General features: G+C 44.4%; 1 protein-coding gene across 3 annotated transcripts in view; it reads right to left on the bottom strand.

The window, feature by feature from the left end:
• TJP1 (tight junction protein 1) overlaps positions 1-27518 on the bottom strand; it is a 72677-nt gene that overhangs the window by 24495 nt on the left and 20664 nt on the right. For all 3 annotated transcript variants that reach the window (XM_081337641.1, XM_081337642.1, XM_081337643.1), the window contains exons 2-8: positions 13914-13970; positions 9140-9264; positions 8602-8704; positions 6604-6877; positions 5085-5188; positions 4300-4468; positions 3874-4000 (exon numbers count right to left, since the gene is read on the bottom strand). In XM_081337641.1, coding sequence (XP_081193767.1) covers positions 3874-4000; positions 4300-4468; positions 5085-5188; positions 6604-6877; positions 8602-8704; positions 9140-9264; positions 13914-13961 — 950 coding nt within the window. In that variant the 5' untranslated portion in view covers positions 13962-13970. The remainder of the gene's footprint in view (positions 1-3873; positions 4001-4299; positions 4469-5084; positions 5189-6603; positions 6878-8601; positions 8705-9139; positions 9265-13913; positions 13971-27518) is intronic.

The raw sequence follows: 27518 nt of genomic DNA, 5'->3' as shown, positions 1-27518 counted from the left end.
TTTATTCTTTTAGCCTCCAGCCCCTTAATGTGAATCAGTGATGGACATCTCCCCACTCTGGACCAGCCCTAGCAGAAGAGAGGCAACCACGGATACAGTTTTGAGGATGTACAACATTAAAAAAACAAATCTATATTTATTCTAACTCTCCTTCCCAGGCACATGCTCATGCATTCTAATATCAGAGAATAGCCTTGAAGTTGAACAGGAATGTTCTTGTTACTCTCCGAATTTGGCTGTTTTCCTGCACCCACCACCCAATACTAATTTATCCTTGGTGAAATAATTAATACACAAAGCAAGATTGATGTTAACAGCTGCTTTTCTCCGTAAACGAACAAGAAGGCTACAGTACCCAACCCAGAACTTGGCTTAGCTCTGATGGATCCACTTTCTGCAAGTAGATGGCACCACCACCTCTACAAATTCATGATCTTAGAAGAGACCACTGTATACAACACACTTCCTTGAACCAGGACTTCAACTGTTGCCTAGTAAACACAACAGTTTCTTGAAAGGTCAAGAGCTCTCTACGGAAAGCCCTCCCTACTTAAGAAATGAGAAGGTCCAAGAATGAGTGTGACTGCGATTACCACGGGATTATCATTGCAATGACAATTACTGTCTGTGCCATCATGTACTTGGCTTACTGTGGACTAAATAGGGAAAAGTCCTAATGCTTTTATGGAAAAACCCAAAGCAAATACGAATACTAAATTTCTGGCAGAAAAAAAAAATTCACATAGGTTCACGCAGCAAGGAAAATCTAGGGTAGCTTAAGATAAATATATGGAAAAACCCAGATCGATAGGATATTTTCTAATCACTCTGGAATCTAGTAGCATCATTAAAATAAATATTTTTGTTTAATTAAAGCGTTTGTTTCTCCTGTTGACATATCACAGTGCATGTATGTTGCAATTTTAAAAAGTTATCACCAAATATGGTATTTCTGATCAACTGAGAGCCAGTTTGGTCTAGTGGCTGAGCACCAGGCTAGACAGTAGGAGACAAGCCGGCTCGGTGACTTTGGGCCAATCAGCAGGAGACAAGGAGTTCTAGTCCCGCCTTAGCCATGAAATCCAATTGGGTGACTTTGGGCCAGCCTCTCTCTCTCACTCCAACCCACCTCACAGGGTTATTGTTGTGGGCCAAAGAGGAAGAGGAAGATACGCTGGATATGTTCTCTGCCTAGAATTATTTATAAAAATAATCAAGGCAGGATACAAATAAATAAATGAAAAACAAGCAAACATTCATCAAAAAAAAATTCTCCAAAGACGAAACAAACATGGGAAGAAGGATAGCAATTTCTGGGCTCTCAGGAATCATTTGCAAGATATCCTCCCCAAAACTTTTGAATTTTGCAGGAAAGGTAACTCTCTATCGACCGACCCATGGATGCAGTTCTCCTCAACCCTTTCGACAGACAGCAAAGATCGTCCAAACATCCCTCTAGCAACCGTTCCATTCTGGGGAGACTCAACCTGCCTGTTGCAGCCTTCCAGATGTGCTCCCGGCTCCGGGTGTTCCTGGAACGCTGCAAACTCCCAGAGGGAAAAAACCAAACCATCCAGAATGGCTGGTTTGTTGTGTTCCAGAACTGCCACGAGGCTTCTGACTTATCCTTCAAGAGTAACATTGCAGCCCTAGGATGGCTTGCACCAAGCCATTCCTTAACTGAGAACAATTTTGAGGAACGCCACCTCAGGGGGGAAAGCTCCTTCAGCCTTAGAAGCAGGGTGGGAAGATCAACAAGTGAGGAGGTTCTGTCTTCGGCATGTTGCGATTACTGTTTGCTTCTCCGAACGCGGTGAACTGCCTGTTAGCCTCAAGCTCTTCAGCTCTGAAGTGTGTTCTTGAAAAGCCAACACTCAAACGCTGCATCCTCAAGTGCCCTTCCTGAGTTTCTCTTGCTCTCCACTGCACCCGCCCTCTGCTTAAAGAGGTAAATTGTTCTCCCGTGATATTTACGTGGACTGTGACAACGCCATGGCCTATGCAAAAGCTGATCTGTCGATGTTCCAAAACTCTCTCCAATAGCAAACTTGGCTTTTCTTGGTCCTTAACCTCTCACAGAATCTCATAAAGTTCACGTGGAACCCTGAAGTTCTACGGAAGCCAGTTTGAAAAACTCTGGGTTGCCTCGTCTCTCCAGCTGGAGGAAGCCTTCCTGGGTAGGATGAAGCAGGGAGATGCCCTTCATCCCTACTGGAGCAGGTCAAGTAGAGCGTTTGTCTCCTTGTTGGAGAAGACATGTCCTGGGTCAGCTGGCCAGATCCATCCTAGGTCTTCTCTACTCAAGGGATCAAACAGCTGACCTGGGACAACTCTTCTATCTCACAAACCAGCCCAACAGCCCAGCAGGAGATCAAGGTTGCCACCAACGGTAAATGTTGTGTCCACACATTAATCCTGCACACGCTTTGATCGTGCTTGTCTTTTTATATCCAATTTATTGCAACCACTGGCTAAGAACAATAACAAGAGCTGAACTAAATATGATTCCAGATGCTTATCCCCCTGGGATTATCTCTACCACAGATGATAAAACAGGTTCTGAATGAGGGGAACCCAAATTTTGAACTTTCTAGTAAATATTCAATTTTGTTGATACACACACACACACACACACACACACACACACACACACACACACGTTTCTGGATGACAGAATGTTGTTAAAAATTACAGCCACATTTCCCATGACTCATCTAAGGTGTGATTTCACTCTGCAGGTGTTTTTGGCAATCGAGCTTTGACTTCTAACATCTGTGCTGTGTCAGGAAGGATCTTGGTCTTTATTAAAGGATGCTCAACATGGCAACATTCTAAAATAGCCTTCAGTCACAAAACAAGGGAAGTCAGCTCCAGGGTGATTTCATTAAGGGCCGCCTATTTCTAATCCAATGCCCTCCGCCCTCCCCATCAAACCATGCAGGCTTCCATCAGACAGGCCTCCCGTTTAGTAGGGCTAATTCCATCAACCCAAAGTGTAGCTAATATTTGAACCTATTTCATTAGAGTCATTTCTGCTTCCTTTCCACAGTGGTTTTTCTCAACCTTGAAGATGGGTGGACTTAGACTCCCAGAATTCCCCAGCCAGCATCTGTTCTGGGAGTCCAAGTCCACCCATCCTCAAGCCGCCAAGGTTGAAAAACATTGCCATAGTGACCGCAAGCCTTCCAAGTAGCATTTCTGCATCATGGATAGTATCCAATTCTTTCTCTGGGTCTTTCTCAAAATGTTTTTAATTGCAGAGGGGGGAAAAAATCAAAGTTGCCAGATGCTAATTCTCCGAGAACCTCTTTGTTGAGTCTAGTCAAAACTCTTGCTTAGAGAAATCAGGACGGCCTGCAGGATCCAATCAGGACCAGAGATTTGGGCTTCCAAGCTTTCAGAACTCGTGCTGAAGCCCAATCCTCAGGAAACTACCAGAATATCTGATTATCTCCAGAATATAGTCTGGAGAAAGAGAGAGAGAGTAGAAACTCTTTCAGGATGGGCTCCAGAAGTAGTCCAAAAGCTGAGAAGACCAAACTGCTCATCTCAGTGACCGACCCAGATTGGATCTTGCAACATTATCCTGGACATATCTATTTCTTGGGAGAGTCTCACCGCTAAGCATCTAATTCCCCAAATCCATACTTTCCCTTAGGTGCCATCTCAAGAGGAAACCCTCCAGAAGACCACATCCCAAGATAAGATCTAGCGCTTTGGAAGAGATGGAGCCATTGGTCCATCGCATCACTGATGCCCAGTGGTGCCACACACACCCCTGGCTCCTGTGTTCACCACCACCCCCGAGCAGCCATCCTCCCGTCCGTCTTTCATCAAAAAGTCTATTTGAAAAGAGCACAAGGCGACCATCACCTGCCATTGTTGGGCTGCTGTGGAGAATGTTCTGACCTCTGGTCAGGAGATCGTGAACGACTGCGACGGGGCCTGTCATGGGATCGGTTGGAATGATCAGATGCCAGCGACTGAATTTCTGAAATGTCTGTTAAATAAAAGTGGGGGGGGGGGTTTCATGAGATGATTTAGAAGTAAAAAGATGGCATGAGCTTCCCTAAAAATGAACACAAGCTTGGGGCAGGACGTGGGTGGGCCATCGGCTTTCCAAACAGGATCTTCGCGGTTTGCCCAATTTGGTCAGTGGAGGGTGGGCACTTTAGGCATTTCTTCAGCCCTTCCCCTGCGGAAGACTCCAGAAGGCTTGTCGTTCCGCTTGGCACATCACAACTTTTGGTCAACGGGGAGCGACCGACAGCGTGGCGAGAGAAAGGCACCCATACTCACCGTCTCTTTCTGAAGCGTTGGCTGAGTGGATGCTATCGGAAAGATCTGGGACGTTCAACAGAGTTGCTCTCTCATCCCTCTGAACCACCATCTTCAACTTGCCCTTTGACCTTTCTATCAGGGTTTTGGCATCTGTCAAGGACATATTTTCCGTGACAGTTCCGTTGATCTGCAAGAGAACAGAGGGATGACTGACAGGAGTAACCAATGAGAAGTTAGCGTCTACACCAGAGGGATGTCCAACCTTGGCAGTTTTTTTAAAGACTTCTGGACTTCAACTCCCAGAATTCTCCCACCTTTTGGGAAACGGCTGGTTGGGGAACTCTGGGAGGTGAAGTCCACAAGTCTTAAAATTGCCAAGATTGGACATCCCTGATCTATACTTTCATGGCATGTTTGAAGAATTAAAAGGGTAGAGTAGGGTGCAAAATGCCACCGGTTTTGTCCAGAACAGCTTGTCCCATCTGCAGCCTTCTGGATCTGGTGCTACCTCCAGCAAACAATGACAGATAAAAGACGGGAAAAAGCGGGTTTAATGTATCCGCAAACCTGGTTAATAATATTCCACCTCTTCTCTCCTTTAAACCATTGAATTGCTTTATTTAATACTCCAAATGTATTTTTTTTAAAAAATGAAACAAACCCAGATGTTTCAAAATAAAGAAAAGCAACTTCAAAGAACGGCCGAGTGAATGAATGGTGGTTCACTGGAGGAGGGCCTGTACTCTGCGCAAAAGAGATGCTCGAACGCGAGCATAAAAACAAAGAGGGAGAAAGAGACGTACCTTCAGGACAACGTCGCCTTCCTGAATGTTGCCGTCTTTGGCTGCCAAACTGTCTTGAGAAATTTCTTTCACAAATATGTGGCTGGCCAGGCGCAACCCGTATTCTGTGCCCAAACAAAAACAGGGCGAGGTCTGGTCAGCTTGCAACAACTTCTGCAAAACCCGCTTTCTCTGCCAACTGCACTTTCCTCGGCCCGACCAATTCCCACACACAGCAGGGCAGGGCACATTTCGGGGGACAGAAGTTGACCCTTGTTTGGTTCTTTTTTCCCCCTTCGGCAGACGGAGAAGAGCTGCTGTCTCTTCCTTGGGAAGGAGCAGGAGGAGACCTTCTCAGTGATGGTTCCCCCCACCAAAAGTTGGAATGTTCTGCCAACAATATCTAAAGCCCTCTTTATTGTCCTGTCCCACCTAGCTCAGTCTACTTCAACATCGGCCATTCAGATATGTGGACTTCCCAAGACCACCTGTTTTAAGATGTGTGGACTTTCGACTCCTAGGATTGACTGAGGATTTCTTGGAAGTTCCAAGTCCAGACCTGTTAAAATGGCCTAGGCCAGGGGTCGGCAACCTTGACTCTTTTGTGACTCGTGGACTTCAACTCCCAGAATTCCTGAGCCAGTTATGCTGGCTCAGGAATTCTGGGAGTTGAAGTCCACGAGTCATAAAAGAGCCAAGGTTGCCTACCTCTGGCCTAGGCTGAAAAACACTGTTCTAGGTGAACCACATGAAAGGATAATCCATAATCTTCCAACAGCTGGGATCAACCCTGATCTAGCCTAGTAAGACCTACTCTACACCTGTCAGCCAGGGATGGACCGGCAATCCCTCATTTCTTTTTCTTCTTTCCTTGACCCAGTGGTTTTCAAATGATGTGAAGATGTGATGCTCTAAAAAGATAAAAGGACTTGTGCAACTTCCTTCCCCCGCCCATGAATGAAGCTAATGATTTCACTGGGATTACGGTTTGACCAGAAACAAATATACCACTCCCTTTTTTAATCGTAGGGATTTTCAGAGTTGCAGCTCTGCAAGGTTGGGTGAAGAACAAAGCATGCAACAAGGAGGAGCAGGAGGAGCAGGAGGAATAATGGTGGAGGAGTCAAGGAAGAGGAGGAAGTTGATTTCCACGCCATCCTTTATACATTTTTGGCCAACTCAAAGTGGTGAACATGACTAATACTTCAGCCTCCAATTTTCTCCACAACAACTACACAGAGAAGGTCCTACTCTTAAAAAAAGTACTTAGAGAAAATACTTTTGGGCAACGTGGGAGTTACGTTGGGTGAACTCGCTAAGATTAATCCCCTCTATGGATTCCAATTCTTTTATGCTCTTGATCCATTTTCAAATAATTCAGCTAGAACATAAAGGGAACCAGCTCCCGACGACCCTAGACTTCCCTCCCGTCTCTAATTTGATCCAAATGGCGAAGTGGGGTCCAAACCGAGGGGGGGGGAGATTTAATTCTTTAATGAAGCCCACCCACTCAACCGAGGTGCCTAAGAAGTCATGGTACCTTCATTCTTCCTCGATTTCACCAACGTGACCTTGGTGGGCTTTGCGGGTTGGCTGGAAGCCAGGGACCTCCGATCTGATCTTGGCGACATGCTCCTTTCTCGACTTGCGCTCCGATCCCTCGTCCAACTTTTCTCGGGCCTTCTGCCTGTAGCACCGTGGGAACCCCTGGGGTCATGCAGTTCCTCTTCGTAGCTGTCCTCATCGTTTTCAGAGACTGGGTCAGGATCCGTCCGAGTCACTGGGATCTGGACTTTTTTCATTCTTCGGATGGTCTGGAAGACACCCAAGGGCATCGATCATTCCTGGTGGAGACGTTAAGCTGTCCACATGCCAAACACGGAATGCACAACAATTTGGATAGAACGATGGCTTTTAAACATTATTTACTATGTTGAGGTCAGCAGCCACTGTCTTGTATACATATTAGTGTAATATCCAGGAGAAAAGGCAGAGTTAAATTACAGGTAGTCCTCAATTTACAACGGTTCATTTAGTGACCATTCAAAGTTACAACATCACAGGAAAAAGGGACATGACCGTTTTTCACACTTACAACCACTGCAGCATCCCTACGGTCATGTGGTCAAAATTCAGACACTTGGCAACTGGTTCATGCTTACAACGCTCGCAGTGTCCTGGGTGTGTGTGTCACATGATCCCCTTTTGTGACCTTCTGACAAGGCAAGACACATTCACTTAACAACCGTGTTCCTAACACAACAACTGCAATGATTTGCTTAACAATTGTGGCAAGGAAAGTCGTAAAATGGGGCGAGCCCCCCTTAACCTGTCTCACTTAACAACAGAAATACCTGTATTCCCCTTTTTTAAACAATATTTAGTCCTCTCCGGCTGCACCAAGCTACTCTACAGGTGGAAAGGTATGGAATTCCCAATCCTGCCCCACCAGATTGCTGCCTTGTTTACACGGCAAACACAACGTGCTGGGCAGAAAACCCAGGGCACCGCCCGAGGCTTCCCTACTTCTGTACAGTCGCAACACCCTACTGATTGTCTCAAAGGGGGTCTTGTGTGTACACATCTGAGAGCAGGCTGCCCTTGGGCCTTTTCTTCTGCCCTGCCGTTTGGGTAAAGCTCTAGTCTGCAGCTCCATGGCCTTAATGTTCAACACATCTGACGCCCGCTTTGGCTTTGAACCTACAAGGTTTGATAAGCAGATTAAATATACACACCTCCCAAGCCCAGAGAGAGAGGGGCCTTTGTACCAGCCAACGTTCTTGGCCAAAGGACCCCGTTCTCCTGCAGAGAGAATATTTATGCCGTTTCATAGTCAAGAGAACTTTTAATATATCCATGAACAAATCATGGATCATATACAGCTGGAAACATAAGGAGTCCTCATCTCTCTCTCTTTCTCTCACACACAGACACACACACAAACAAAACTGGGGTTGCCAAGTTGAAGAGAGGGCCATCCTCCATACACTTGGCTATGCTCTCCATATCCATCCATCTATCCCTTTGTATGGCTGCTCACTCAACCCACAACAGGCTAACCAACAACAGAAAAACCAAGAGAACAACTTAAGATTTTGTGCAAAATTAAAAGCAACTCAACCTACTTATAATCAAAGCAGCTCTGGGGGGTTTCCTTCACTGCCTGTTCCAACGCCTGGGAGAAGAACCAGATCTTTGAGGCCACAGGCTGAAGGTTGGACCTACTGAATCTTGGTAAGGAGTGGGTGAGGGGTGTCCCTTAGGGCAGGGGCCACACAAAATAGGCCTGCTGCCTGGGTCCCATTAGATGGCACGGTTTAATGGATGAAACCAGAACCTTGATTTCCAAATTTTCTTCTCCAACCATTTCAGAAGGTGTCCAGCACTGGAGCTACCAACGATCAGCAAAAGAACACTCAAAGGGATTGAACCAGCATATGACACATGCATCCCACCAAGTGACAAACAAACACAATATGGCAACTGCTTTCCTGAAAGACAGGAAAGGTGGAGGGAAAAAAACAAAGACCCCACTTACAATTTTGGCGTTTTTCCCACTTTTTCTCAGCTGCTGGACGGCGAAAGCGTGCTCCACGTTATCCATGGAAACGCCGTTAACCATTGCGACACGGTCATTCTCCCTGAAAAGGCAGGTGGTGAAAACAGAAAGTCAGAGAACCGCAAGTCAAGAAGACCCCTCCCTCTACACACAAAGGAAGGAGAACAATTTGGTCAAATCCATAGGATGATGAGAACCAACGTTCTTATGTTCTTCTGTCCACTTTGATTTTTGCATCGTTCTTTTTTTTTTTTTTTAGCATGCGGGTTCTCCCAGGCCCAAGGTGAAGAGATGGTGAAGTTCTTTCCGTTTCCCTTTCCCATAATTATGGTCTCAACTGTGGTTGTTGAGGGCCACCTGTGAACCCATTACCCCAACGGTGGTTAAGACAGAAGGGATGTGATTCTTGTAACAGCTTCGTGGGAATATTGGATCAGAAGCAAGTGGAATGAGCAGAGACACCTTCTAGAGAGGCCCTAAGCCCACTCCTCAAAGCCAAGGTTGAGGCAACACTTACTGTAACAGCCCTTCCGCTGGGCCTCCTTTGAGCACATCTGATATGACAATTGAGGTTTCGCCGCTCTGGAAGTGGGGGTTATCTCTCCCACCGGATATTGCGATACCGAAGCCGAAGCCAGGCGCCTGAGAAGATCAGAAAGAAGGTTGAAAGTCCAGCTGGATGGAATTCAAGGAGCGGGGAATGTTGGTGCCATGTCAGGTGACCTTTTCCACAATCTCAGATGTTCTCCAACATCTCCTCTCCGTGAGACTCCAACCCATCTTAGACCTCGTGGAAAATCGTACAGCGATTTCCACGATGAGACCACACATGACAAGAGCTCTGAATTTAGACCTGCACTAGTGGTATGTTGAATGTTTTTGGACCACCCAACTCACAAACGTCGTAGAAGACCAGAAGCTGTCCCAGATTTACCGCTGTTCCAACCCAGTGGTGACCCACCTGGATCTCTCTGTTAAAGTTGGGATGTTTCAATCTCACCAGGACCTGCCTTTCATTTCCCCACACAACTGTACACTATCTCAAAACAAGTGAAGGTGTGCTATAAAGTGCCTTCCCATATCTCCACCTGGTTGATGCTGGAGATACAGTATTTGCTCCATGCGATGAAAATACTGTACATTTGTTTTTCATAGTGTCCAAAAGGAAGTGCAAAAGGTTCTAAATAACCAGTCAAGCAAAGCAGCAGCAAATCCTTTGATCAATCTTCTTCCTGCGGGCTCAAAAAAGCAAATTTCTCTGATCTTTTGATTTACTGTTTAAAAACTCTCCGGTCAAGAACAAAATCCAAACAATCCTATCCTGGTTGGGACGTTAGCCAGTAAATTCCGAAATAAATTGCCAAAAGGAGGGAGAGGAGCCGAAGTGGTGAGAACAATAAACACTTTGGTTATAGTTTTACTAGCCACAGCCAAATATTTTACCCAGAACACCAACATCTGGCCTTTAAGCCAGCCAAGTAGCAATTGTGGAAACGACAACCACAAATGTAGACATCACCAAGGGTTCCTAAACTTTACAGAGTTTTTTAAAGGCGAGCAGCGGAGCAGCTAGAAGCAAAAATGGAATACGGAAAACCCAACCTATTAAGGCTGATATGATTACTGCGGTCCCGCTAGCCTTGCTCAAAGTGTGATGTGAGAATTGGAAGACTTCCACCATTGCACAGCCAAACCATCAGCAGGGGCCAGGGGAACAGCCTACTCGATGCAAATAAAATAACGGAGGAATAAAAATAAGAAGCCCCTCCTAATTTGGACAAAAGAGAAATGGTTGGCTGCGGTTGGGTTAGCGCCAGGCATAAGCGGGGAGGCATAAGATGAAAACCACACAGACAGTTTTTCTTCCTCAATGGGATTCTGCTCATTATGTGCAGAAAACATCACAATGGGGATAAAACTTCCAAGATATTTCCCACACAGTTGGGAAGACATTCTATTATTTTATTTTATTTCCAATAACGAAAAGCAGGACTTGCCAGAATCCACCCCCAAGCTGAAGTTCTACCCTGATGAAAGAACAATGCAAGTCCCCTTCAGACTCCATTCACTTCCTCTGCCTGTATGAGGATCGCTTTTGGAGCGAGTTGCAAGAGCTGAGTCCTCTGGCTTCAAAGCTGTTGCATTTTATGCAACAGAGTTGATGGCTCTTATGAAAGAGCAGCTGGTCCTCAGAAGCTGAGATGATCTGCCCTTAAAATTTTCATACACGGCGTGTAGGCGAAGGATTGGCAGAACCAGAGGGTGGAATCAAGAGAGGAACCACCCTAGAATCCCTACATAGTCACAAATGAACTAAGTCAACCCTCCCTGACTGCCACTGACTTTATGTAACTCCAAGCGGGTGCTCACTATTAGCTGAGAAAATTCCTGCATATGGGCTTTTAGCAATAAATCAATTTGGACCTTCATTTGTGGACCTGGTCTTTCGCACCTGGACAGTGCGGAAATATTATGAAGTGTCTTTTTAGCCCTTCCCCCTCAAATGGCTACTCAAGAAAGAACAGTAGCTTTCTCGGAATTGGGGTGACAATTAGAAGAACAAGGGCTGTTTTATTCTGCTGTAAGGAGGAATTCAGAAGAGCTAAAGATATCAACATTCTCCTTTCTTCTGTGAACTTTCTCTACAGGCTACGCAGCGCCAGGGTTGAGGTCTCCCAAATGTAGACCAACATCCAGATGGCATTTTTGCTTTTTAACACAAACCCATCCTAAGAACAACAGGCGGCAAATTCAGCCTTAATGAAATATTAAGAGGAGGCAGTTGCATCAACATTTGAGTTTACTTCTCATTTATGAAGTCGGTCAGTGTTTCTCAACCTTGGTGACTTGAGGATCTGTGAACTTCCAACTCCCAGAATTCCCTGGCTGGGGAATTCTGGGAGTTGAAGTCCCGCCTCTCATCTTAAAGTAAACACTCAAGTTATGTCCATCTCAGGTTGTTGGTTTGAAGGCCAAATCCTGGGAATGTGTGTGGTTAGAAGTTCTGTGTGAAAGTTGTTGGAATGTTCCACAGGGCCTTGTCGCGTTCAGAACCCCTTGTCAAATCTTCCCACTATTTCTAGCTGGTAGGAAGTTTCAATCAACCACCATCTCATTCTCCGTCGTCCTCACAAAGGAGGAGAAAGAGCAAAACTCCACCGAGGCCATCTCCTTTCCCGCACCTTTCATCTCCAGCTCTTAATTTGGAAAGCAGATGCCTTTCCTTAACAAGCCGAGGAGGTAATCTCGCTTTGGCCAAATCCAAGTTTTAATCAAGAATCAGAGGAAGCCGAAAATCTCCTCCAGGACTTCTGTTTCCGTTGAGAAAACACGTCTCACGTCCAAGGCTCAGAAAAGCTGTTTTTCCAAGCGGGAATTAAAGAGCATCTGGTGCCCTTTTTTTTGTCCCCTGCACAAGTCCGAAACCCTCCCGGCTGGGCTGGGTGCTGCAGGCTGCCATCCGAGCAGTGCAGCTCTGATTCATGCAACAGTGACAGACTGAAGCAGTGAACTGGTTTTTGCCACCTCCGTTCATCTCTGAATATTAGTACAGGGGTCCTCAACTTACAACAGTTCACTGAGTGACAGTTCAAAGTTACGACGGCACTGAAAAAAGTGAGTTGTGACTGCCTTTCACACTTACAACTGTTGCAACATCGCCCATGGTCACGTGATCCAAATTCGGACGCTTGGCACCTGATTCATATTTATTGTGGTGTCCTGGTGTGTGTGTGTGTATGTGTGTGTGTGTGTGTGAAAGAGAGAGAGAGAGAGAGAGAGAGAGAGAGAGAGAGAGAGATCCCCTTTTGTGACCTTCTGACAAGCAGAGCCAATGGGGGAGCCAGATTCACTTAGCAACCATGTTTTACTAACACAACTGCAGACATTCACTTAACAACCGTGTTACTAAGTTGACCCCTGCAGCGTGGTTCACTCATCAACTGCGGCAAGGAAGGCTGTAAAACGGGGCTAAACTCGCTTAAATATCTCACTCAGCAACAGAAAAATTGGGGCTGAATTGCGGTCGTAAGCCGAGGACTATCTGTATTTACAAAATCACTTTATTCCATCTTTTTAGCTTTCCATATTTAAAAAAGAGGGGAGGGGAGCAGAAGAGCAAGAATAAATCGAGCATTTAATTCTTTCAGCTGCACGGAAATCTACGGAGAAGGGAGATGAATGAACTCGGCTACCAGGGAAAGACACCACTTGAGTCAACAATCTAGATTTCTAAAGTTACAACGGTTTTATGGAGTCGCTCACAACAGTGTAATCTGACTAGGGTGGTGTTTAACCACACTTAAGTGCATGTTGTGTACACCTCACTGGATAATGTCTAGTCATGTACAAACTGGTTCAGCTGCTGTTTAATTCTTGAGCAACTGAGCAATTTGTCCACTAGCTGCCTGGTCGATCCTTTCAGATTTTCATATATATCTCTCTATCTCTATCTCTATATGATTCTGTTTTGGATTTTGGGGGATCTTATTACAGGTTGTAAGTCCTTGACTTACCACTGTTTGTTTAGTGACGGTTGGAAGTTACGATGACATTGAAAAAAGTGACTTAGGACCGTTTTTCAGACTTACGACCATTGCAGCAGTCCCCCAGGGTCACGTGATCAAAATTTGGATGCTCGGCATCTGGTTCACATTTATGACGGTGGCAGTCCCGGGGGGGGGGTGCCACGTGATCCCCTTTTGCGAGCAAAGTCAGTGGGGAAGCCGGACTCGTTTAACAACTGTTTTACCAGCTTATCAACTGGAGTGATTCACTTAACAACTGTGGTGAGAAAGGTCGTGAAAAGGGGCAAAACTCAGTTAACAACTGTCTCACTTAGCAACATAAACATTGGGCTCAAAATTGTGGTCGTACGTTGAGGACTGCCTATATAAGACCATCCGGGGATTTCTTCTGGAGCACCACAAAATCTCTTTGGGAAAAAGGCAAATGAAAAATTAAAATACAATGAAGGTGCCATGTTCCAAGTCCACTGGGCTGTACTAGAAAGCCCCAATGACTGTACAGCATCATGAAGCACAATAAAATGCTAAGGTCTGTAGAAGACAATCCTTGGGAATGGGGGAATCCCATCTAATTCCAAATTGTGGAAAGAAATTTGGTCAAAGGATATAATAAATTATCCTAGGCTGCTTTCCATGATACCAATTTCAAACAAGGGAGCAAGAAATTTTGCTCTATTTTACCTTCTTAAAAAGATCCTTATTTTTCTTGCTGCTTTCAAGAATATTCTGGATTTTTATCACAGAAATCTCATTTTAGAAACTCACCCTGTGAAGCGTCACTGTGTGCTGTTCCCATATGGCGGTTTCTTCCATTGTTGTGCTCTGATTAAAGAGGAAAAAAATCAGAATTAATTTCACTAATTAACTTTTGTAAAACTGTAATCCAAAGCATGCAAGAGCCACTTTCAAAATGACTTTGGTCGCTGCTTAAAAGTCCAAGTCAAACCAACTGTGCGTTTTATGGCTTTTAAATTATGATCATAGTGCTATTCAGTTCCTTTTTTTAGCTTAAAAAAGCTATTATGAGCATTTATGGACTGGACGATAGTTTTCATCTTTGTAAAACCAAAAATTATAATGAACTAGCACAGCAAACTCATACATTACATGCTCATAAAAGGCATGTACTCCAAAGGTTAACCAAACATACCCAGAAATCAAAAATCTCTTCCCATGAAAAAAAATATTTCCTGTACATAAAATCATTGAACGCATAAAGATGGAAGGATAATGAAATACCCACAGTAGAAGACTTGAGTTATAAAACCGACTGAGCTTGCAGAAATGGTGAAGCTGATCAGTTTGGTCAGGGAACAAGAAAGCAATGAAATATTTTTTTAAGAAGCTAGAATCCTTATATGGATTTTGTTGTTGTTGTTGTTGAAAGAAGAAACAACTGAATTTACACTTTACGGATTTGAGGATTAAAAAGGGTTGAAGAGAGAGAGAGGGAAAAAATAGTATGTCAAGTTACTTGATAGAAAGAAGAGCAGACCTTTAATTCTATGCTCTTTTTATTTTTTTTCTTTCCTTTATTCTTTTAGTCTGTTATACTTTTATTGCATTAAAAAATTCTAATACAAATAGCCCGTGTGTATGTGTGTGTGTTCAACTTTGCTCACGTTCTTTATTTAGGAATGTAATGCAGACAGGATTGGCTCCATACCCAAAGTTTGGGGGGGAAAGAGTTTTGGAGCAGGTACATCTATTCGGAGATCCCTTTCTGACACCGGATGCAAAAAATAGCAAACCCCTAATTATGGCAAACGTCTGTGGATGATCAGCCTTGTTGACAAAAGTAGTAACAACCTCAAGAGTCACTTTCAGAGTGTTATGGGGCCAAAGGCCGACCCAGGGGAAAAAAGGGGAAACAGATCGAGGCAAGGATTGGAGAGACCACGGCAACCTTTGTAAAAAAAAAAGGATTATTTTTGCATTAGGTCTGGAAGCATTCCAGGGCCAATCCTACTGAGAAAACCCCTTTCCTCCATCCTCATCCCCCCACCCACAACTAAATGATCTGCTTGCAAACGGGGTTTCCACCCTCCACCCCCCAAATCCCCGAAAAATCAAAAAGCGCCACCCTGCACAAAATTGCACCGCCTTCGCCCCAGAGTCGCTCGTGTCATCTCAATGACCTAAAAGGAGCAGCCAGATCCAGTTACCGTCAATTATAATGTCTGGTGGTTTTTTTGGCCTGCTGTGCTTTTCCACTCATTGTTTTAGAAAAAGTCCCACCCCTGGTTGCTTTGCAGAAGGGAGGGGATACTATACCTGGCACACATTTTATTCTCCGCCAGGAGGATTAAGGCAGGTGAGCAGGAAAGTCACATTTAACCGACGCTGCAGTTGCACAGGCGCTAATCTGCTCTCTGGTGAACGCACGGGCTTCTCCGTCAAGCCAACGGATTAAAAGGGGGGGGGGAAAGGTTCCCATCCAGTTTTAATTTATCGTTATTTATTTTTTCCTTAAGTTGAGATGGCAGCCGGATCAGAGGAACCCTTGTAATTTAGGGCTGCGAAAGTAGCTCTGTGTTCAGAAGGGATAAAAACCAAAGCCCAGGAGAGAAAATGAAAGAGTTTTACAACCTCTAAATCTTCCCTTTGTGAGAAGCGCTCCAGTCTTTAAGCCTGGCATCCTTCAGAGGTGACCTTGCCAAAGCTAGTTTACAAGGAAGAGCAAACAGGAAGGGATGGAAAGAATATCCCGGAAGCTTCAGGCAGGGAGAAGAACAATTCCTGAATTGTTGAAAACTAAACCGTGGGGCGGGAGAATTTTGTAATATTGATTTTTGTTCTTTCCTGCCAATCAGATGTGTGCCAGTGTGAGGATTCACGTAGAAAGCATTGCTGCATTGTACTTCTTTCTTCAGCCCAGAACTTGGCTCTCCCACGGGACTAAAACACCACACTGGGTGTTTTGTTTTGCGTTTTGTAGGGACCCAGATTAGGATTGCGTGACTTCAGGCTTCGCTGAAGGGGGTCAAAAAAGCAAGGGTGACTTTAAAAGAAGAGACAAGAAGCAAATCTTTCCCCCAAACTGATTTTTGAAACAAAGATGCACCCAGTGAATTTTGTGCATCTGAATATTCAGAAGATGCAAAAGTCAAGATGTTTCTTTGGAAAATCAAATACATTATCAGATTTCTTTCAAGGAAAGTCCTTCCCATTCCTTTTGCCTATTTCTAATATTTAGCAAATGCCAGCATCCAGTTCAAGATGTGTGAGGCATTCCTATAAAAAAGTCTTTTAATTAGGAAATAAAAACATTGATGAGTTACCAGAGTTTGCTGTAAAACAACTATTCTACTGCCATGTTGGGTGCCCTCATTCTGCCAGCTTAAAAATGCTAGCCTTGGAACAAGGGACGCCCCATTTAAATACTAATTCATTGCAAAAAAATAATAATAATACTTTTTAAAAAACACCCAATGATTTATCTCAATCCTGTCAGGACGCTGCAGAAATTTATTTGTGTTTCATATTACTTATCTGCCCATCTCCTTTGAAGAGGGGTGCTTGACGGTGTCCAGTTTAACCAATAAAATTAAGTATCTAAATCAGAATAATTTAAGATTAAAAGCTTTAAAGGTATAAAACATGTTACGAAATCCATTTGTCTTGGATTCCAAAAAAAAAAAAGAAATAAAATAAAAATTGCATTTCTGTTTCATTGGAACGGTCTGGACAATCTCTTTTTTTTTTTTTATTGAAAAGTTTTAAAATACAGTTTTCCCTTAAGAAACCCCCCTTCCCCCTCCCTGCTCCCCCCCTACCTCCCCCCAACCTCCCTCCCTCCCCCCCTCCCTCCACCCCCCCCTCCCCCCCCCCCCGACTTCCCAGAGCTAAATACAAGGTATATATATATAAAAAGGCAACCATAAACAACCACATACTAACAACTATAAATTCTAAAATCCATCACTCTCTAGCTTATATAGGATAAGACACACCTTAACAATATTAAATATATATAAAAAACTAGAATAAAAAAAAGAAAAAAAAAACGAAAGAAGACTTATTCTTTCGGTCTGGACAATCTCAAGGCAGCCAGAAGAAAACAGTGCTTACAAAACTTGGGAAAGAGTTCAAATATTCTGAAAAGAAAGCCCACAGTGTTTGAAAGATCCTTGGGAAAACACCTCCCAATTAAGGATTAAACTGAAAAGGCAAGGCTGCGTTTTGGGGAAGCGCTGATAAAATATCGACATGAAGCAGCACCCCAGGAAAACCAAAATAAAACTTAAGTTGCTTCTTGAAGACAGAGGATCCCTATTTTTGCTGTAAATTTTCAACAATGCTTCTGGACTTCCGGACCACGACACACAAAGGGGGGGCCGGTTTTCAAAAAGGACAGGATGTTACTGTTGTATTGTGTATTTTGAAAAGAGTGCAGGCCGTTTTGTATCAACAAAGGCTTATCTCCCAGTTCAATGCAAGAGGGGATTTCATATTCTCAATCTTTACTGACCATCAGGGAAAGAAATCTACAGAGACACAGAAATTAACTCTTTGCTGAGATTTTATGGAGCCTCAATTTGCTTTCTTTTGGTTTGCGTGAAAAGTTTTATTTTGACTTGATTTGCCTCTCTCCGGATAGATGGAGAGGAAACTATAAATTGCACGGGTAAAATAAAAACAAGCTGTTGGCAATCCAGCCACAAAGACAGTGATCTGATTCCGGCAAAAAATGCAATTTTTCTAAAAAGAAGAAGAAGAAGAAGAAAAGAAAAGCCTTTGAAATGATGAAGCTTCCATGCCATGGAAGGATCAACACAGAAAGAGAAGGGAAATGCCAGCGAGGCTAAATATTGGCCTTAGAATGTAACTGCAGATGTTCAACAGAAGTCTAGATTATTTCAACCAGATCACCAAAATCTGAGCCTTCTAGATCAGTGGGGTCTTTCTTGTCTTTGCCTGTCCCCTCTTCTGAAGCTGCCCTTTCCCTGAAGTTCTTGCTTCCTTTGCAAGGGAGGTCAAGTCTTCCCCTCCATGGGACCCCAATTCATCTCTGCTTCTCACGGTGGGGCTGGGCCGTCTGGATTGGCCTGGCCATCTTGCTCCTTCTGGGGGGCGAAGGCAACCCAAAGCCAGCAGTTGCTCCTTCTGGATTCCTCAGATAGCTCCTGAGGCGTCTCTGCAGTTGGGATCCCATTACGGAATCCCACCACCTGTCTGCAGCTCAGCTTGGTCTTCTTCTTGCGTCACGCAGCTGTTGTCTGCAGCTGTTGGGCCTTCCTTTTGCCTCTTCCATGCACACCCCTGCACCCTCCCAAGCCGTTTTGGAATTCTCAGCCTGAAGCACGACCCAACCCATTTCTTTCTATTCGTGTACGTTGTGGGGCTTTTTCACAAATCAGAGAACTGATGCAGAGGAGCTTTCCAAACCAACATAAAAGTCCACATTTCTCGGAAGGAGAAAAACCCGAAGGAAAAGAACTGCTGGCAGGAGGGGAGTTAAATGACCTCAGGTTGCTTTATCTAACAACAGGAAGAGGTGTGACACGTATGAGCATTGACTGTGCAACTATTCAGGGCGGGGCCATCTGGGTGTGCATCAGGCTAGGAACATGATGCCAAAGGGGGCAGCCAATATATCCTCCAAATAAATATCAGAAGAGCTCCCTTTATCTTCCCCCCAAGAGCTGCACCTGTATTTTGCAAGGCAGCAGGGAAGGGTTAGACCTCCCCGGTGTATTCAGATCAAGGTCTATCAAAACGTAGCCAAGTTAAAAACGAAGTCCACACACCAAGACACCCTTGGATTGCGATTCCAGCAAATCCGGAAGGATGAAGTTCTTATTTTTGTTTACTTGCATTGCGCCAGAGTTTCTGCTTACACTAGAGGAATCCAGCAGGCCAAACCCCACTCCAGGAGACACTTTGACACCTCTTCCTTTTTATTCGCACACACCCCAAAGAGTTATGCCGAAACACACACCCACAAGCAATCTTTGGCCATGTGTAATGCACCAAGCCTTCCACAAGGACCTGGCTTATGTTTTTCAAATCCAGAAGACAATTCCAGATGTGGAGCGCCTTAGCATCAGGAAAATGTAGACACCCCCCAAATGCTAATCTCATAATTCTCTGACGCGCAACTTATTGGTAAGAATAGGACCAATGGATTCTTTAAGGTAAGAGTGGAGGCAACCTGGACATGGTCTAGCTCAAAGGAACAAGTTCCAGAGCCAAATCTCAGTGCTTCAGAGGAGAAATAAGCCTCTGTTCCAAGTCAAGGGTGGGACATAAAATCCCACCATGGTTACACTTGGCCATATGCGGCTGAGAGAAGCAGAAGCCACATGCTTTGGTAAGGCACATCTTTCTTTCTTTCTTTCTTTCTTTCTTTCTTTCTTTCTTTCTTTCTTTCTTTCTTTCTTTCTTTCTTTCTTTCTTTTTCTTTCTTTCTTTCTCTTTCTTTCTTTCTTCTCTTTCTTTCTTTCTTCTCTTTCTTTTTCTTTCTTTCTTTCTTTTCCCAACTCAGAGATAAAGAACTGATTTCTATTTATGTTAGACGACCATAAATTCCAGTCTGTCGAGGACAAAGTAAAGGAGAATGTGTATTTAGCAATAGCTATCTTTAAACTTCAGTTTACCACATAATAGCAAAGAAAGCCATCTTTCTCTGTATACACTGGGCCAAACCATTCATTTGCTTGGAATGCACAAAGTAGTTTGCCTTAACCTTTAACCCAGGTTGAGAGGACGGTTCTTATCAGCGACTTGCCTTCAGAAATCGTGGGCGTTCCATCACTGGAGATTTTAAAGAGGAGATTGGACATCTATTTGTCTGAAATGATACACGGTTTCCTGCTTGAGCAGGGGGTTGGACTAGAAGACCTCCAAGGTCCCTCCCGACTCTTCTGTTATTAGGCTATAGGCCATGTGGGCTGAGCATTATGGCAGATGAAAGCCAACACATACTGCCATTTCTCAAAACTCAGGAAGACTGGAAAATTGCAAAAAGGGGGTTATGACTAAAGGCATCCTTACATTATCACTGTACAGGTTGCAATGAACAACTGATACAGTACAGTCTCTTTAAATTGTGCTTTATTTAAGGAATGTACGAATTTATACCAGAACTAAACAAACACGAATCATTTTCCGGTGCTGAGTGGTGAGCCTGCTCCAAAATCTAAAGATGTCTCCTCCTCCTCCTCCACTACATAAGATATAATAAATATTATACTCTTACAAACTGTCTTGCATGTCATCAACCAGTCCTCAGGCAGATGAGCAGAAAACAGACAGTGCCCCCCCCCTTGCCAAAGGATGGTGAAACTCAGCCAATGAAATGGGGGGGGCACCCTTAGAAACTTGACATTTGAAAACCAAGCAAAAAAGAGGTTTTGGAGCAGGCAAGTCGTACTCCATGCCCAAGTGAAGAAAAAAAACATACTGGCAATCTGGAACTGTTCTTTTTATAGCTATGTTGCCCTTCTATCAATCCCCAGTCATGGGAGTTTGAACCCAGACCAGTATTGGGAGTGGGGGGGGAGGAGCAGGAGGAAGGAAGGAAGGAAGGAAGGAAGGAAGGAAGGAAGGAAGGAAGGAAGGAAGGACAAAGAGAAGGAAATGGCCTTGTCTGATTAATAAGGGACCAATATTTCTTTAGTGATCCAAGGGGGGCATTCTGGACCAAGTCTGTGGCATTTCAGCCTTCACACAAACTTTGGGCCGGATATCCCACCAACCCAAAAAGGAATCGGCCCAAAAGACAAGCTGGAAACCTTCCTCTGGTCTAAAAAAACATGTGTCACATTTTGACAACATGCACATTTTCAGAAGCTTGGCAGCACCGACCCTTAATAAAGGGTTTGAACCTCCACAAACACTGAGTAGGCAGGAATTTGGCAACACATATTTTCAGGACTAAGGAAGAAATGTACACCAACAGCCCCGTCTTGCAGCTTAATGATAGCCTGAATGTTCGAACTCAAACCACTATAGACTAAATTACAGCCTCTGGTATTTCGTTTGCAAACAAAGGGGGGGGAGCTTATATTTAGAAGATGGAGGCCTCATTCTTTATTGCTATCGCTGCTTGGATCTTTTCTTGGAAATGGTCTCCGTTTAAACCAGTGGCCACTTTAAGACTTGTGGACTTCAACTCCCAGAATTCCCCAGCCAGCCACAATTCTGGGAGTTGAAGTCCACAAGTCTTAAAGTGGCCATGGTTGGACAACCTTGGTTTAAACAGTCTTGGTGTTTTATTAGAACTTGGATCGTAATATAATTCAATCTTTTCAATGCAGCCTCCCTCCATTTCACAAATAAATTGTGTGCAAGTCTTAGGACAAGACGGTGTAGCGGTCAAGGTGTTGGATAAGGACTAGGAGAACCCAGGTCCAAGTCTCTCGTTGGCTACGGATCCTAAATGGGCAACTCTAAGCCAGTTACTCTCTCTTAGTCCAACCCGGTCCTTCTTCACAATGTCAACTAAGGACCACATGTTTTGGAGTTCCACCACCACCCTCATGCAAGGTCAAAACAGCAACAGGTTGAATCCCAAACTCTGCTCACTCAACCATTAAGTCAACATCTTCTTCTGCTTTGTCATGTAAGCAAACTCCCTAACGTCCACACAAAGCCCAGTCGCTTTTGGTGAAATGGGCAGCTTCATAAATTTGATCAATCAATAAATGTTCAAATCCTGTCCAGTTAGTCCTCCATGAACATAAGAGAGGTCCACAACAACTGAAAGCACACGACACTACCACAAAATTGTCCTGAAATCTAGAAATCCTTTCTTGATTTGTCTTCAGGAGCCATCCTCTGCCTACTGGCCCTTACTTAATGAAGAAACGTCATTAATGAAGAAAAAGTCTAAGGAAGAAATAGTCAAAATGCCTCATCCTTGCCAAGCTTCTCCAGCTGCAAGACGTGATAAAGTGAGCAGGGTGTCTGCATTTTCCAAATTGAAGCTCTCAATTCTCAGAGTTGTGATAACATACAGCTGTAAAACGAAAAGCAGACATGCCAGAGTTCATGGCTGACTAAGTTAAGCCTGAACGTTGACTTGATGTGTTGTACCAGGCGCACACAACTGCTTTGGACAGCCAGCGGTTGAGCTTGGATTTCACGCATTCCAGTTTAAGCAAAATTATTGGCCTAATGAGCAGGCACTTAAGTTAGGCAACGGAGCTGAACAGATTAATCCTGCAAAGAGGTCCGTAATGGCAGCTTAGACCAGGGATCTACAACATAGACAACTTTAAGACGTGGACTTCAGCTCCCAGAATTCCTCAGCCAGCAGAGCTGAAGTCCACAAGTCTTAAAGTTGTCAAGGTTGCAGACCCCTGGTTTAGATGCAACCAGCGAAGTCTGAACATTGCAAGCCATACCCTTTTAGCAGCCTCCAAAAAGTGCCCCCTGCAACAAGATTTGTCTGCATTTGCAGGGCCAATAAATACCCAACTGGGCCTTTTTTTTTGTTGCTAAACGAAAAAGATGTTCTTGACCAGGAAACCAGCTAATTGCCAGTTTCAACATCCCGAAAGAAGCTTCCTTTCCATTTCCAAATAAGCTCAGGCAATGCTTTCAGCTTTGAGGGTTGGCTGCACGCAGATAATCCTTGACTTACAGTCCTAAAGTGGGCCTGATTTTTATAGCCTTTTTCTCTGGGAAGAGGTTACAAGGCAAACACGGCTACGAGGCAAAGCCATTGTGGGTTTGGTTTTGTTTTTTTGCCAAAAGACACTGGTTTTCAACAAAATATCTCATAAATCACAGATACACGACTGTGCACGCTTGCAAATGGTGGTGACCAAAATGCAGTCCTGTGGCTGGGGGGAGGAGGGCAGATATTGGAACTTCATAAGTACCTTTTGCGTGGTCCACTGCTAAGCGACTAGTTGCAGGTTGAAGCTCTCAACTTATGACCAGTCATAAATCAAGGACTTTAGAAGTCTAGGCAAGCACAATTCGTGATGTCCCAAAGGGAGAGATTTCACAAGTAAGATAACAGAAATTCGGAGAGGCTGCTTATTTCAAACTGGTCTAGAAAATATGAGAATCATGGCGGAAAGGAACAGCGTCTTCGGTTAGATGCCTGCAGGAAACTTTGATGATGATGATGATGATGATGCTATTAAACAGGTTTTCCTTTTCGTTTTTTTCGACTGACTTAAATGGGACTGGCAAGTCAGTTTGCGGGGGGGGCTTTTTTGATACCCGACATTCTCCCAAAAAGGCGTTCGACACCCTGAAGTTTGGATGACGGGGCACAATGCAGATGGACCCACAAATGTACCCAGGACCAGCTGCAAGATGGCCGCTCAGGCACGGGATCCAGGCATTTAAAGCTGGGCCCCAAAGCTGCAGGGAAACCCCACCCCCTCCCAGCAAGAAATTCAGAGAAATCAAATTCTCCTTTTTTGCACTAAATGTTTCATTCTTGGTGATGTGTCTTTGTGGCTTTTTTTTTTTTGGCAGCAACGCCAAAGTGATTCGCCACCGTTTTCTTCTGCAACCTTTTGAAAGGTTTTTAAATGTAGCCTGCTGCCTTTCTAAGTAAAGCCAGCTACCAACCTTCAAAGCGCCTAGAGACATCCAGGGTGGTGTGTCCCCGAACATGGCAACAACCAAACCACAACGGGGGTTTCAAATGCAGCATTTCAAGATGAACCCACCAACAGGAAAGCAGCTGCATTTTGGGAGAAGGTGGCAGCGGGGGTGTGTGTGGGGGGACATAAAATTGCTCCAGTGAGAGCATTTGTCTCACTGGAGGCTTCTGGTTTTGTGAACGATTGAGTCACTCGCTCCTGGGGTCCTAGCAACTTATAACCATTCATTTAGTGACTGTTCAAAGTTACAAAAAAACTGAAAAAAAAGCGGCTTAGGACTGTTTTTCACACTTACGTCCGCTACAGCCTCTCCTTGGTGTTCACGTGATCAAAATTCAGACGCTTGGCAAACTAGCTCATACTTATGACCGTGGCAGCATCCCAGGGGGTCGAGTCATCCCCTTTTGCGACCTTCTGACAAAGCAAAGTCAATGGGGAAGTCGGATTCACTTTAACAAGCGTGTTACTGATTTAACAACTGCAGTGATTCACTTAACAACTGTGGCCAGAAAACGGGGCAAAACTCATTTAACAACTGTCTTGCTTAGCAGAAACAAAAAATTTGGGTTGAGTTGTGGTTGTTAACTCGGGGACTATGTGTATATTGTGGGTTATGCTGGTCAGGGAAAACTTTGGACTTACCGCCGATGACCTTGGTTCCCACAGGACGAAAGATTATTTTGACTAGCAAAGCACCTGGCAACCCCCCTCCCGCCATGCTATGTGGCAGCCGAAAATGAACAGGGAAAATGGCTGCAGTCATGCTCATTTGTAGAGTGGACATTTAACTGATATCCTCATTTTTTTGGGGGGAAGGAACTTTTTGCTTATTTGCTCCTCAAACAAACAGGCTCCAAAGCTGGGTTCCTTGTTCCAAGGTTACTGTGCAATCAGGTTATAAATGAGAGCAAAGAATTAGAAACATTTCTCATTCCAGCAAGCTGAATTTTTTTTTGCGGTGCGTGTGTGTGTGTGTTGCATTTCCCTTTCATCTCTGCCCCTTTGCCCCTATGTTGTTTCCCCCTCTTCTGCTCCCAGGCAGTTTTGGGGGCACCAATGTGGAAATCCAGGCCGAGTAACGGACCCTCCGAAATTATGCAGAGTTCAAGCAAAAATTCTGCTGAGCTCAGAGTCCTTCCGACAAGGACAAAAAAAGCGACTGAATTCACAGCTCTGAAAACAAACAAAAAAACCTGCCAGTAATCCAGAGGTTGCACAAATTTAATCTCTCAGTTGTCCACTGATCACACGGTAGGATATAAACCCCTCAGAAATCTCTCTTGTCAGCTGTTTTATGGCGAATGGCAAAGCAGGCCTCTGAAAGGGTTTCCTTTGGCTGGTGCTAAACACACACACGCACACACACACACACACACACACGCACACACACATATCCATTTCAATCCAAATAGAGCTGGACCTTGGAGGTCTTCTAGTCCAACCCTCTTGCTCAAGCAGGAAACCCATTTCAGACAAGTCACTGCTTAAAAACCTTCAGCGATGAAGCACCCACAACTTCTGGAGGCAGGCAGTTCCACTGGTTAATTGTTCTCGCTGTGAGGAAGTTTCTCCTTAGTTCCAGGTTGCTTCTCTCCTTGATCAGTTTCCATCCGTTGCTTCTTCTCCTGCCTTCGGGCGCTTTGGAGAAGAGCTTGACTCTCCTCTTCTTTGGGGCAACTCTGTTATTCTGTATTTTGGTGCCCTATCAGTCTTTTTTTTTGTCCTGGGGGGGTGGAGGGAAACACAAAACCCGGTCCCCTCTAAAGCTGCAGCAAGCCTTTGCAAAATAAATAAATAGCCCTCCACAGATGCTCCTGCGTGCTGCCTCCACATACGTCAGAGCTGTGCAATTGCACTGAAAGGCTGGCTTCTTCTGGAGCTAACTAGGCAGAGAGACAGTTATGGCTTCTCTCTCTCTCTCTCTCTCTCTCTCTCTCTCTCTCTCTCTCTCTCTCTCTCTCTCTCTCTCTCGGGAGTAATCGGGAAACCTCGTATATTATGCCTCTTTGACATGCCGTGGAGGAAAGAAAAAAAGAAAGGAAAAATCCACCGCCGGCCGGCATAAATAGCAGCTTTTTCTCCCATAAGTGAATGATATGGGGGGGGTGCAGGGGAGGGAGAAGAGAATGTGATCCGGATTAGGGATGCTTATATTTTCGGAGGGAGTGAATTAATAAGGGTATTTATTTCAGAGAAGAGAAAAATCAAACTTTGCGGCACGCTTGGCCAGAGGGAGGGAGGCAGGCGGCTTTCCATCCTGGATAGAAGAATCTTGCGGAGGTATTTTTAACAGCACATCTCAGCCGAAATTATCAAGACCACCCCCACCCACCCCCGTCCAAAAGTATCAGTGAAAGCACTGCAGACAGGAGAGTTTGGGGCTCTCTTGAGTCTTCTCAATTGAGGGGACTAGCAATGCTGTGTTTAAATTTATTTTGCCATTTATTTTTTGCATTTTAATTCTGCCACTCAGTGCTGTATCATCTGCAATTCTGATCAAATATTTTGAGCCATAAAAATATCTCCTTCCTTCCTTCCATCCTTCCTTCCTTCAAGTCCCTTCTTAAACCATTTCTTCTCCAGATGGCTTACGAAAGAAAAGCACAATTATCCACATCTGAACCAACCTAATATGAAGCTCAGGCAGCAAACAGCTCAACTTTTTTGACTCGAGAAAATGCTTTTCAAAACTTCTTGATTCCCTTGCAAGTGTAGCATTTTAATCAAAAGCCTGCTGGTTTATTTCACACTTCATCCGAGTCAGAATTTCCCCAAAAATTGGACAAATCTGACTAGATAATTAGGACATAATACAGCAAGTGTTACTTACAAAATTATCTGCAAGAAGAAATCTATCTGCTTCACGTTTAAACAAAGCCCCTTTTGATGACTACAAGAAACGCTCCTCAGAAAGTTTATTTCACAAAGCTTCTGTGAACTCATTTGAAACAAGCGTGGTGTGCACAGACTGGTCTAACTGTATAACTGAAGGTTGGCACTTGGCTTCTGAGTGCCCCAGGCTGGTCCTGGGCATCTTGTCTCCATGCTTTTCAGAACATTAAAATCTTATTCTGCTTGGTGTTAAATGTGAGACAGACTACCAGTTCCTTATCAGTTGACAACTGCAGAGTGCCAGAAACCTATTGTGTGTGTTGAGACCTACTGAAACCTTTTTGATGTTTGCAACCTCCCTCTCTGTTGTGTTGTTGAAGTCTCGTTTCTCCAAAATGGTCATTTCTGAGATCTTCTAAAGAGCTTCAAATCTACTTTGTGCTTGCCTGGAGATCCAATGTCAAACTGGGGTCCATAAATTCTATGGTTTCAAAGTTTGTTCCATTCGTTTCCAGGTGGAATCCAAAGGGACAACTCTTGGCAGGTGATGGTCATCATGCAGAGGTCTCCAAACTTGGCCAACTTTAAGACTTGTGGACTTCAACTGCCAGGCTGGTGGGGAATTCTGGGAGCTGAAGCCCACAAGTCTTAAAGTTGGCCAACACTAACTTAAAGCAACGTTCCTCAACCTTAGCAACCGAAGAGGATGTGGAGGCATCTCTTGCTTCTGCCCTTCCTGGGGCCTGTGATGGTGATGCTGCTGCTGTAGATATGGAGCCACAACAGACCCATATGAGTTTGTGGCCGGGTCTGCTTCCCACGCTGACCTCCTGCAGTTTCTTCTGGCTTGTGAGAACCTGCCCGACATCTCAAATTCTGGGGCACCAAAGTGTCCCATCCTATTCTGCCCACATATCCTTGCTCTCTCCATTTTAAGCCTCCCAAGTGAGCAAATTTGTTTTACGAT

Source organism: Vipera berus, assembly GCF_964194415.1.
Source record: "Vipera berus genome assembly, chromosome: 12".
NCBI classification, from domain to species: domain Eukaryota; kingdom Metazoa; phylum Chordata; class Lepidosauria; order Squamata; family Viperidae; genus Vipera; species Vipera berus.
This window is presented reverse-complemented; position numbering and strand designations above follow the sequence as displayed.